General features: G+C 39.4%; 1 protein-coding gene across 1 annotated transcript; it reads left to right on the top strand.

Annotated features, from left to right (window-relative positions):
* The first annotated feature begins 10482 nt into the window (after positions 1–10482).
* LOC109157530 lies at positions 10483–12033 on the top strand. Its single transcript, XM_019305386.1, has one exon. The coding sequence runs from the start codon at positions 10483–10485 to the stop codon at positions 12031–12033; it is 1551 nt and encodes a 516-aa protein (XP_019160931.1).
* Positions 12034–13261: the final 1228 nt, after the last annotated feature.

Raw genomic sequence — 13261 nt, 5'->3', positions numbered from 1 at the left:
TTCTTGTCACAATTTTGTTTCCTTGTTACCTTTCGTTCTTAATTCGTTGTACCCAAGTTCCAGGGACGAAACTTCTTTGAAGGGGGAGAGGATGTGACACCCTAAAAATCCACACTCCAAACCATGAATTAATTGAGTATTTAATTCTATTTCTTTTGAGGAATTGATTCCTAAAATCCTGATTTTTGATACTCAAGGACTAGTATTTGACTAGTCAATCTTTAAGTGGTGTTGTACCTTGTGCTTTGAGAGGAGTTCCCTTGTTCCTTACACTTTCTAAGAGTTAGTAAGGGTATCCTTTTCTTTTCACCAAGAGCTAGTTTTGTAACCTAAACCTAGAAGACTTCTTCATTTCATTCCCTTACATTTCCTAGAAAATATCTCTACCTTCTCTCTAGAAAACAAGAGTAGCTTGTTCTTCAAGCCAAAAGAAGCCTTTGTCAAGATTCCAAGTTTTGCTTCCAAGATTCAATCTTTCCTCTATTTTGGCATCTAGAAGGGTAAGATATAAGCTTGTCTAGTCTTTTTGGTTCCATCTTAGTTGTCTTTTCTTAAAGGTTGGATCTTTATGATCTTTTGGTTTGATCTTGAAGTGGGTTTGGCTAGTGAGCTTAGTGGAGAGCTTGTTGTGGTGTAAGAAGAGTCTTTTGGTCTTCAAGAGGTAACCCATGCTCTACAAAACCTATTTTGCTTACCTATATATGATTTCTTGGCTTCTACATGTGTTTTGCTATGAAATGTGAGAGTTTATGCATTTATCTTGTGATATTGCATATCTAGAGCTTGTGTTTAGGTTTCCTTTGTGCCATTGCTTGGCATTTTCCTGGGTTCAAGTCATTTTGTTGTGCTTGGTGAGATTTGGCATGTTTTGGACTTGAATTTGTGTTTGAAGGAGAAAATCCCCGAAGGGATTGTTTGACACAGGAGCGTGTACCCGCGGGCGGAACGGCGGGGAGAGCCCTACCCGCCGCCTACCCCGCCGGTACACGGGAATGTGGGTGTTGTACCCGCGGGCAGAACCACGGGTAGGGGCCTACCCGTGGGTCCACCCGCAGGGAACACGTTGGAGTTGAGTTGGGAATTGTTCCCCGTGTTTCGTTTGTCTCGGTCTTTGATCTTTGGGCCTCCCGTTGTTCTTTTGTTAAACTATTTGAGCGTCTTCTTGATGTTTCGTAGGTCTAGAGCTTTATGGTAGGTATCCATGTAGGATCTTTGGTGTTGTGAATCGTGCTAAGTGTTCAACATTGTGTTTCGTTGAACCGTGTGGTGTCTTGTGTGTTCCTTGGAACTATCTTGAGTTTACTCGTTGTTGAGCTTACTAGTTATTATCTTAATGCTAGCGTCGTTGTTGTCGATGGGTGGTGACCTGTCTCTTGATTGAGTATGTTTCATGCCTTCTTTTGCAATCCGTTGCTTGTTTCGTGTGAGTGGTGGTGCGTGTGTGCCTTTACCTGGATTGCACGATTAGTGGTATGGGACGCTAGTCACCAAGGTATTGCAGCGGTCCTCGTGGTGGCCGTGACGTGATTTCATGGAGTTGTGGCTGAGTCCACGTGTTTGGGGGATAACATTGTGTTATCCGGGCATGTGTTGCCGTGAATTGGTGGGTTTTCGTTGATGGTTATAGGTGGGGGACGACGGTCCCGGAGGAATAAGGTTGGACTTGGCTGTACAGGGGTTTTCTGGAGGTAATGGTTGGCACCGAAGGTACAAGGTTGGGGGTAGCCATAAGGTTGGAACATGGCATAAGGAAGACATATCAACTCGTGATGGGTGATGTCACGAGGGCTTGTGAAGCCGTTGTTGTGGTGAGTTCTCTTCTCTCGTGACGTGTGTAGTCACGGAGGCTTGTGGTGTGGTGTTTTGGCATGTGTTGTCGTTGGGTGAGTCTTTATCCTTGTGTGTGGTTAACCTTTGTGGTTTGGGATGTGTTCCCGGTTTTGTCCTTGTGAGTGGTGAGTTTTTTGTTGTCTTTTGACTTATATATATGTATTCCGTTTCGAAAATGGTTTTCATATTATATATCTACCTATTTATGATACTTAACGGTATTGGTGGGTTACCAGCATCTTTCGCTGACCGGGCGTCGCCCCGATGTTTATCTTTGTATCTTTCAGGTGATGCGTAGTCGAGCGCGATGTCTAGAGCCGGTAGCTTAGCACCTGTATCTTTAGACAGTGTTGTTGAGGCCTGTGTGCCAATGTCTTTAGATTGTTCTAGTTTGGTTGTTTTTGGGATAGTGTTACACTTGCAGATTGTCGCCGTAGCGTATACCTAGTGTGGTATACGTGGCATAACACCCCTTTTTGAATTCCTTTTATCCAGTTATCTTTTTATCTTCCGCTGTGCTAGTTTTGTGCTTGATCTGCAGGTGTTAAGACTCATTTTAAATAAACACAAAATAAGCTAGAAAATCTCCTCGGCAACGGCGCCAAAATTTGGTGAGCTGTCGTAGGCTTCCAAATTAAAACCTTACAAACGTAGTAGCGGGAGTAAGGATCGATCCCACGAGGAGTAACTAGTTTAACTTTTGTGCTTAAATTAAAGGTAGGGGGGTTTGGAATATATCGAGAATAAAGATAAAATAAAAGAGAATTTAAATAAACAAGAAATTTAATTGAACGAATAAAGCAATGAAAATAATATATCGAAAACACTTATAATAGGAGACCTTGGTTAGTAAAGATCCACCACCGGAATTCAACACTGATCATTGATTAATAAAGTAATTAATATGCAATTGAATATTTATCGTGAAATTATTTTATTTATGTTTTCCCTTAGTTGTAGGTAAATAAAGCACACGCGGTTTAATTACCCCTAACTACTAAATAATCTAAGACAAGCGCTATAGATTTAATTTAATAGCAGCAATAGGAACTAGGAAAACCGACAAACTAAATAACACAAGCACAAGCGGTTGCATTTAATTTAGGAAAATATTCTACCCGAGACCAATTATCACTAAGCCGTCAATAATTAACCTCAGTTGCTACTGAATATTAGAATAATTTGTAGCACAACATTATCTAATATAGCAAATAATTATATCAAATAAATAACTAGTAGGCCTCCCTAGCAATTAAATGATACAACTACTCAAATAATTTAGAAGACCATTTAATACTCAAAATGCATAAAAACATATATATAATAAAGTTAAATAAATAACCTTACAACGTTATGAACTCCGGGGCTTCAATTCACTAAACCAACTAGAAATTAGCCACAAATGGACATTGATAACAACTTCAACGAATACTATAGAGGAGGGAAGAATGAACGATTTTACAATAGGAAATTCCTACTATTTATAGCATTCTAAAAATAGGCCAAATCAATTTCCACCATTTGCTTTTCCTATTCTTTAGCTTCATGTCTGAAGACTTCCACTATTTGCGCCAAAATGAGTGGATGGAAACTTCCAATTCTTCTATGCATTGCTGCTTTGACCAACATAACTAACATAATACTAATTTATAAAATATATATATATATATATATATATATATATATATATATATATATATTAGTAAGTATTATATTATATATATATGTAGTATGTAGTACGTACTACGTAGTAAATACTATTATATATTATATATATTTATATTATTAGTAGTACGTAATATATATGTATTCTATATATTTGTTTATTAGATATATTATATATTATTATTATTATTATTATTATATATAATAATAATATATATTTATATTAGTAGTAGTAGTAGTAGTATATACTATATATTTGTTTATTAGATATATTATATATTATTATTATTATTATTATTATTATATATAATAATAATATATATTTATAGTAGTAGTAGTAGTAGTAGTATATACATATATATTAGAGTAGTAGTAGTAGTATATGTTGGAAAATTAAATGATGAAAGCCTTTATGGTCCACCTCCACCCCTTGACTTTGTCATTGGAATAATGGAATGGAAATTGAATTCAAAGAATTATCCATTTCATTATTCCAATAGCGCACCGTGCGCTCCTCTGTGTGGAGCAGCGCCAAAGGCGCTAGAATGTGGACAAATCAATGTGTCCATTATGTGGGTGGGATGGAGGGGCTGCTTACTATAAATAGCAGCTCCCAACATCGTTTCAAAACACACCTTGAATCCGAGTCATTTAATATATTCTCCTTCTTCCTCCCTTCGTCTGAGCAATAGTGAGGTTCGCCTACGCGATTGCTAGTGCAAGCTATCCGTAGTAGGTCTGTGTAGCCGGTCGAAAGCGTGCCAGGGTTCTAACTGCACCGTTACCGGGCAAATAACGCTTTTAAGGTAGTGTTATTATAACACGGAACAGATTTCCTTTCAACCATACACCAATAGTGTCCGTGCTTCTTAAAAGGCTTCCAGATCGGGCGTTGGCGTTGCGATTTTCCCCAACAGTTAAAAGCGTTACTTTGCAACAGTCAACCTTTAGCATTATGACACCTTCTGTCATACCGGATCTATCAAAGATCACCGCGCTTGATGGGAGAAATTACAACAGATGGGCTCAAAGAATGTTTATTCTTTTTGAACAATTAAAGTTGGTTTACGTGCTACATTCAGTTGCACCTGAACCTACTCCAACAGTGTTCTCTCCGTTTGGTGCTACAAAATGTAATCATGAACCTGATTACACTCCGGGTGAAGAATCGAGAGAAAGCAGTCCTGAAATAGATTACATTCCGGGTCAAGAACCGGGTGTAACTCTGATTCAATTTAGAAATGACAATGCGGCAGCCAGAGGATACCTGCTGTCACAAATGAATGACGATTTGTTCGACATCTATGTCAAACAAGATTCGGCAAAAGTCATTTGGGAATCACTGTCAGAAAAGTACGGTGCCAATGGAACTGAAAATCAAAGTGTCAGAACCGTCTACAACGAAAGGAGTAGAAAAATCAAGAAGTTTAAAGGAAGGTGTTTTGCGTGCAGAAAGCAAGGACACCGAGCACACCAGTGCTACCGTCACAAGGGCAATACAAGCAAAAGTCAATCTGACAGAGCAAGATGAGTATTGAGTCCTTTTAAATAAATAGTTATTTTGAGTAACTATGTTTGCTCTAGTTCTAAGGGTTCGCATGAAGTATGGTTATCTAAGTTCTGAATTCTAGTTAAGCTGTCTAGATTTTGATTACTTAGTAGTACTTATTTCTTTAGTATTTTGAATACTAATGACATTGATTGAAATAATTCGTGCATAGATATTGCTCAAACTTTTTACTAAAATTAATTGTATAAAAATAAGAGCATATATCATAGGCTTCAATTGTAATTTAGTGAGAACATGGAAAAGTCATCATTCTTGACCACTCTGTCTAGGAAGATGGTTTTTAAGTAAACTTCGGTTTCACCACTCGACCTGGGAGTTTTTAAGAAGTAGGGTGTTGATCATGCAGGCTAGTTAGAGTGCCACTTGATCTTTACCTGAAATGAGGATGACTTTCATATGTTGCTAATACAATCAAAGCCTTGCAATAAAAGTTGTTGAAGTACTGCAATAGTAATATTGATCTGCATCCTATGAATGCTTTATATGAGTTTTAAATTCCTTTAGGGAAGGAAAAATTATGCTAGTGGCAATTCTGAAGTCTCATTGTTGAGAGACATTCCGAATAAATATGAACTCAAACATATTCCTAGTTAAAGGGTAATTGTGATCAATTGAGATAACCAAGTTTGTTGAAACTGTTGAGCATGTATCAGGCAAAGTGCGAAGCTTCTATAATGCTACACAAAGCAAATCGGCAAAACTCAGTCTACAAAGGAGCTAAAGTTGAGCACCAAATATTAGTCTGGGTAAGAGATCAAATACGTTTGACAAAATTATTTGTAAGTGTTGCATTGTGGGGGTAATAAACTCCTTATATTTTCATCAAAGTTTCTCTGTGGTATTGAGAATAATGATGAAAGAGAATGTTTCATGTTAAACATGAAAATCTCAAGGGATTATTTACGAGTAAACGAAGTACTCGTCAAAATGCATGTAAGTTTGGTCAAAAGAATCAACTTACTTGAGGGCTAATTATGAGGATTAGTCGTTGACTCGTTGGAAGGACTTGAAGTCCAAGTGGTAATGAATTCGTGGTGAATCCCACTTCTGTGGTCAAACGAAGCCATGAAAAGAGTTACAAAATAGTACACTAGTTGGTCATTCCGACAGTGTGTGTACTTGTGAGGTTGAGCTACAGCTCTTAATGAATACATAACTCTTTGAGAAAGGGTGGTTTTGTTAAGACAAACCTAATGAATTCACCGCATAATGACATGAGTACAAAGTGCTCTTGGTGTCTTATACTCAATTGGGATGGTCTATGTTGAGATAGACCTAAAAGAGATCCCTAACTTGAGTAGAAAAGGGCTAACCGCCTCTTATGAAAGATAATGGGATTATCCCAAGAAGCTGAGTGGCTAAGAAACATGGAGATAACCGTGTAATTGTGGGAGTGTCCATCACCTTCACCACATTGTGATTCACAAACTGTCATTTGTGTTGCGCAAAACAATGTCTATTATGGGAAACGTAGACACATAAGAGTCAGACATGAGTCTGTACGGCAGCTAATAATATATGGGGTAATCACAATGGTTTTTGTGAGATCTGAAAGGAAAATTGCAGATCATTTCACAAAGGGCCTAAACAGAAAGGCCATCCTTGACGCATCAAGGGAAATGGGTATGGGACCCATAAATACTCTGTAGCCGATCATGGTGGTCTGCGATGAGGTAGATTTGACAGAGTTGAAGGTCTATCCTAGAATAGACCTAACAGGGGATATCTCAGGGTCGTGAGTATGACCTCATGAGATTCAAGGCGACCAAAGCAAATTAAGTGCGTTGAGTTCAAACTTTGTCTATTCGATGAGTTCAAGATCAAATTCACTCCCGTCTAGAGAAGTACTTAATGTCACTATATGACAGTTCAAGTTTTATACACTGGCATGAAAATTTGTTTTGATCGTCATCAGGCAATGACAGCATCAGCCTAAATCCCTTTAATGGTGGGGGATTGTTGGGAGCGTTTAAAAGTCTGTTTTGTGATAGACTTTGACAGGGTAGAAGTCCATATTTGAGACAGACGTAACATTCTGTAATACTAAGGGTGTTCATAAGAAGTCAAAGAGTTTGACTTTTGTAGAACCTGCTTTTTGAGTTGGTGTGTGCATTAGAGTTCAAAATTTATCTAACCGGTGAGTTCAAGATTCACATCACTCCCGGGAAGAAAATTACTCAGTGTCACTACGTGTCAGTTCAAGTTCTCAAACACTGACATTAAGATCAACTCATTTGTATTGCTCAGACCTTACCCGTTTCCTTTCCTCTTTAAATTTGTGGGGGATTGTTGGAAAATTAAATGATGAAAGCCTTTATGGTCCACCTCCACCCCTTGACTTTGTCATTGGAATAATGGAATGGAAATTGTTGAATTATACATATATATTATAATATATTATATATTTATTTAGTATTAAATTTAGTTCATAAATTGTTAAACTCTTAATACGAAAATATTATAAAAATGTACCTAAAATATGAGTGTAAAATGCTCATATCAAATTCCCCCGCACTAGAATATTTGCTTGTCCCCAAGCAAAAAATATTATTTGCGAAGTAAATTGAAATGAAATTCCCAAAACTCATAACATATCATGAACAACAATCTGAACACCCTACAATTAATAAGTTAGCATCCCTGTCTGAAAATTGAGAAAACTAAATAAGTAAGCCCTCACAGGAATATCACTCATTACTCAAGTGTTTGATGGGTAAGATTTCGCTCAAGTTCATTCCTATAAAATTGCTCTACCATAGGCTTGCGTACCTTCTCAATCACCACTACAAGAGTCATGCATGACACAAATCATAAGGACTTTTCACAGGTTGTAATGGGGCTAGGGTTAGGGTAGTGAATATTTTAGGAAAGTAGTTTAAACAAAACCTTCAAACTAGAGGAGCAATTAAATACGAAGAATCTAACACCCTTGCTCATCAACACCCTCAGTTTTTCATTCAAAGCATTTCTTATTGACATTTCAACCCAATTATCATTCTCAGAAATATAGAATTCTTCCTAATTCTTCCTCAAAATTACAAGAACTTCTCCTTGCTTCATTTATTTAGGAGTGGCTTCAACTCAAAACTAATTGCTGATTCTTTCTTATTTTTCTCATAAATTTCAGCAACATTTTTTTTTTCAACATACATTCATCATTTCTCCCATTTCTTCATTTTTTTCAGTCTCCATATATATATATATATATATATATATATATATATATATATATATTTTTTTTTTTTTTTTTTTTTTTGGAATCATGAATTGTCTTCGTTTTCTTTTTCGTAGAGGACCAGCGACAAATCGGTAATGAAGATACAACCCACCTCATTCTCAATCATATTAACACAAGAAAGTGACCTCCCCCACACTTCTTCCTCACAACCTCACGTAGATTACAAGAATAATTCAAAATTTGCTGCACTAGTTATTCAGCTGGGTGAAGGCATTATTTTTAGATATAAAAGGCTTGTAATGTGGTTCAAAATAAAGAAAAGAATGGCCATAAAGCTCAAAGTGGGTTAACGAAGGAAAATAAATCATGGGACAAACCGGTTATTTGGCTAGTGAGGCTCAAAATCAAATAATGGCCTTAATCACACTTGAATCATGCATGGTATAATTAGCTTTAAAAGAGAATCAAGGCAAGTTCTAGAGAAACAAAATTATGGAAGAAATCGCACAATAGAAAAAAAATAAGACCGAAGTGTCAGTCAATGGCTCAAAACACTCACATGTTTATTGCTTACTTAATATAGCCACTACATGTCAAACAAGAAATGCTAACAAACTAATCACAACTTGCCAAACTATTTATTCAATCATGTCATGAATTCCAAGAAAGAAAAATATTGTAATTTTTCAAAATAATACTTATTTAGCATAAAATACTAAGAAAATATTTGTGAAAATTTTTGAAAATTTTGACATATGCAAACAGATAATAAAACTACGTTTGTAAATTAAAACCTTTTAGTATGTCGAGCCAACGACGATACTAATATATTAAAGTAATAATAATAATAGTAATAATAATAATAATAATAATAATAATAATAATACGATAGAAATTTAAAGAAATATCATAAACAAAGTGTGGGGAAGGAATTTAGTTTTATTATTTGTTTTATAATTTGTTTGCATATGTAGAGATTCTGGGCCAAAATTTGGTGAGCTGTCGTAGGCTCCCAAATTAAAACCTTACAAACGTAGTAGCGGGAGTAAGGATCGATCCCACGAGGAGTAACTAGTTTAATGTATGTGTTCAAATTAAAGTAAAGGGGGTTTTGTTATCAAGGTGATAATGAAAGAAAATAAACGAATAAAGCAATGAAAATAATATATCGAAAACACTTATAATAAGAAACCTTGGTTAGTAAAGATCCACCACCGGAATATAACACTGATCATTGATTCATAAAGCAATTAATATGCAATTGAATATTTGTCGTGAAATTATTTCATTTCCGTTTTTCCTTAGTTGTAGGTAACTAAAGCACACGCGGTTTAATTACCCCTAACTACTAAATAACCTAAGACAAGCGCTATAGATTTAATTTAATAGCAGCAATAGGAACTAGGAAAACCGACAAACTAAATAACACAAGCACAAGCGGTTGCATATAATTTAGGAAAATATTCTACCCGAGTCCAATTATCACTAAGCCGTCAATAATTAACCCAGTTGCTACTGAATATTAGAATAATTTGTAGCACAACATTATCTAATATAGCAAATAATTATATCAAGTAAATAACTAGTAGGCCTCCCTAGCAATTAAATGATACAACTATTCAAATAACTTAGAAGAATATTTAATACCCAAATGCATAAAAATTATATAATAAAAATAAATAAATAATCTTACAGCATAATCAATTCCGGGGCTTCAATTCACTAAACCAAGCTAAAGAAATTAGCAATGAATGGACATTGATAACAGCTTTACAGTATAATCGAGAGGGGAAGAATGAACGTGAAAATGTGTGTCTTTACAAAGAACAATGCTAAGCTTATTTATACTCAAAATTGAGAGATTCATGCGGCATGTAGGAGGTGAACGTGTCTTCGTACACATGATGCGGTGACTTTGACAAATTCCTCTTCTCACGTTGCCCTCTTTTCACGTTGCTGTGCCTTAACAAATTAAAATACAATGTTAATTATTTGAATTAAGGGGTGGGCCAAACACAAGCATACTTAAGCATTAAAATTAAATTAAAGAGCTTACTAATATCACATTGGTTCAAAACATATTATTAACTAAATATTAATAGAAAATACTTATTTAACTAATTAATTATTAAACACTAAAATGAAATAATTATTAAATAATTATAAATAACTAGTGCAAAATTATTATAAAGATGTACCTAAAATATGAGTGTAAAATATGCCTATCAGTCGCGCACTGATGGGTCCACAAAACCGAGAGGTCGCCCGCGAGAGAGCTCGTACTGGGAGGACTAGAACTCGGGCACGACGGTCCGAGCGACCTAGACATAACAACGACCAACAGGCCGAGTCGGAGGTCGGCGAAAGCACGGAATCCACCGGGAACCACACGCAAAATGACGAGGATGTGGCTCAACTGGCTCGAGAGGTGCGAAATCTGAAGGAGCAAATGGAAGGAAGAACCAAATCCCCTGGGCAGACGTTGCTCACCGCCTTTCCTTTTTCCTCCGAGATTATGTCTTACAAGGTACCCGGCGACTTCAAGTTCCCGGAACAGGCCACCTTCGGCGGGTCCGGTGATCCGCGAGAGCACCTTTTGAGTTATCAGGCTAAGATGCATGTCCTAGGGGTCCGAGACCCTGTCATGTGTCGCGCTTTCCTACCGACACTAAAAGGACCGGCGCAAAGATGGTTAGTGGCCCCGCCCCCAGGATCGATACGCAATTTTGAAGAGCTGGCCGACCGCTTCATGAGTCACTACGCGGCCAACATCAAATCGCAAAAAGATCTGACTCACCTGGGGGACGTTCATCAAGAGGAAGATGAATCCCTTAAAACCTACTTGGCCCGGTGGCAAAAGGAGATCCAGTCTATCGAGGAGGTCGAGGACCAGACTGCCCTCACCTTCTTCATCGAATCTTTACCGTCCGGGCAACTGTATCGCGATCTACGTGACAATCGATCGGCCACCTACGCAGAAGCCATACATATGGCTAATAAGCGAGCTAACACGAAGCAGGCTATGAAGCACAAGCGACAGCGCGAGGTCGGAGGATCCGCTAGCGGAAAGAGAACCCGCGCAGACACCAAGGAGAGACGCCCGGAAGCGATCAGGCGGCCTGAAGCTAGGCGCCCCTATGACAGGCACATCATCCATCCCTACAGGCCGACTCCTCAACATTCGGTGCACGAGGTACAAGCAGTCGCACCTCCTCCGCCTCCCCCAATTGAGGAGCGCTCAACAAACGAAGAGCCGGGTAAGATATGTAAATACTGTCGTTACCACAAATCCTACACTCACAGCATGGAAGAATGCTACTACCTGAAGAAAATCATGGAAGGAATCATTCAGCAAGGAACCCTGCCCCCTAACCAGTGGCGGAGAAGGTCGGTGGCTCGGGAAAACGGCGACCCCGCGGTGGCAGCTGAAAACAGTCGCGGCAAGCAGGCTGCGACCGAGGAAGACGAGGCCCAATGGCGACAAAAGCCGGTCATTAACATGATAATCGGCGGACCAGAAGGAGGCGACTCGGCAAACACTAGGAAAACTTGGGCCCGACAGTTGTACGTAGGGACAGTGTACGGGCGAGAAGAAGGTTCGAAGAAAAATTGCCGAGAGCCCGTCACGTTCACTGACAAGGATCTACCTACAGGAGAGACGCCGCATCGCAATGCCCTAGTCATCACAATGGATGTGAATGGGGTGGTCGTTCGACGGATCCTGGTGGATACCGGGAGCAGTGTCAACGTGCTATACCTTGAAACCTTCACCAAAATGGGACTAGGCTGAGAGAAAATTGAATCCAGTCAAAACACCACTCACCGGCTTCACGGGCGACTCGGTGGAAGCAGAAGGATCCATTACTCTACCGGTAGAAATCGGCAGTTATCCCGACGTACAGAAGCTAGACATGAAATTCATTGTGGTCGATCTGACCTGCTAGCATAACACCATACTCGGACGGCCGGGCCTAGAGGGTCTGGGAGCATTGATCTCCATCGAGCACCTCTACTTAAAGTTCTGCACACCAAGTGGGATAGGTACGGTTCGTTGCGACAGGAGAGTCGCCCGCGATTGCTATCTGCAAGCCTGCAGATGCATGAGCAAGCATGAGATGCAGGTCCATGAGATCACAGAAAGACCTCCGAAGAAAGCAATGATACCACCCCCTCCCCCCGGAGCCGGCCGTGGAGTTAGAAGAGATCGAGATCGACCCCGGGCGGCCAGAAAGGCGGGTCCGGATTGGCGACGGTCTCTCGGAGGAGATACGTGAGGGAATAATAAAAGTACTTCGAGAGAATCGGTTGGTCTTCGCTTGGGGGCCAGAGGATATGCCGGGAGTCGACCGGTCTATCATTGCTCACCGACTCGCCGTAGACCCCGACCACCGACCAGTCATACAGAAGAAGCGTTACTTGGCTAACGATAGGAGGGAGTTTGTGAAAAAGGAGGTAAACACACTGCTAGCTGCAGGTCATATCCGAGAAGTCAAATACCCAGAATGGTTGGCGAAAGTGGTACTTGTACCAAAACCCCCGGCCTGGCGAATGTGCGTAGACTATACCGACCTCAACAAGGCCTGTCCGAAGGATCCGTTTCCATTACCATGGATCGATCAACTAGTCGACGAGACAGCGGGGTCGACTTTGCTGAGTTTTATGGATGCTTTCAGGGGGTATCATTAGATCTTCATGCATCAAGCAGACGAGGAGAAAACCGCGTTCTTAACGCCGGATGGGGTGTATTGTTACCGAGTCATGCCTTTCGGACTCAAAAACGCGGGGGTTACGTACACTCGAATGGTCGCCCGACTGTTCCAAGACCTACTAGGAAAATCCATGGCGGCCTACGTGGACGACATGCTGGTTAAAAGCCGAGAAGAAATCAACCATGCGGAGGATCTGGCCGACTCCTTCCAGGTAATGCTTAAGTACAACCTCTAGCTTAACCCAAAAAAGTGTGCCTTCGTAGTGCAAGGGGGGAAACTCTTAGGATATATGGTGACCAAGAGGGGCAT

This window comes from Ipomoea nil, unplaced genomic scaffold (genome assembly GCF_001879475.1).
Source record: "Ipomoea nil cultivar Tokyo-kokei standard unplaced genomic scaffold, Asagao_1.1 scaffold2783, whole genome shotgun sequence".
Classification (NCBI taxonomy): Eukaryota; Viridiplantae; Streptophyta; class Magnoliopsida; order Solanales; family Convolvulaceae; genus Ipomoea; species Ipomoea nil.
Note: the sequence above shows the minus strand (reverse complement) of the source record. Positions and strands in the feature narration are given on the sequence as shown.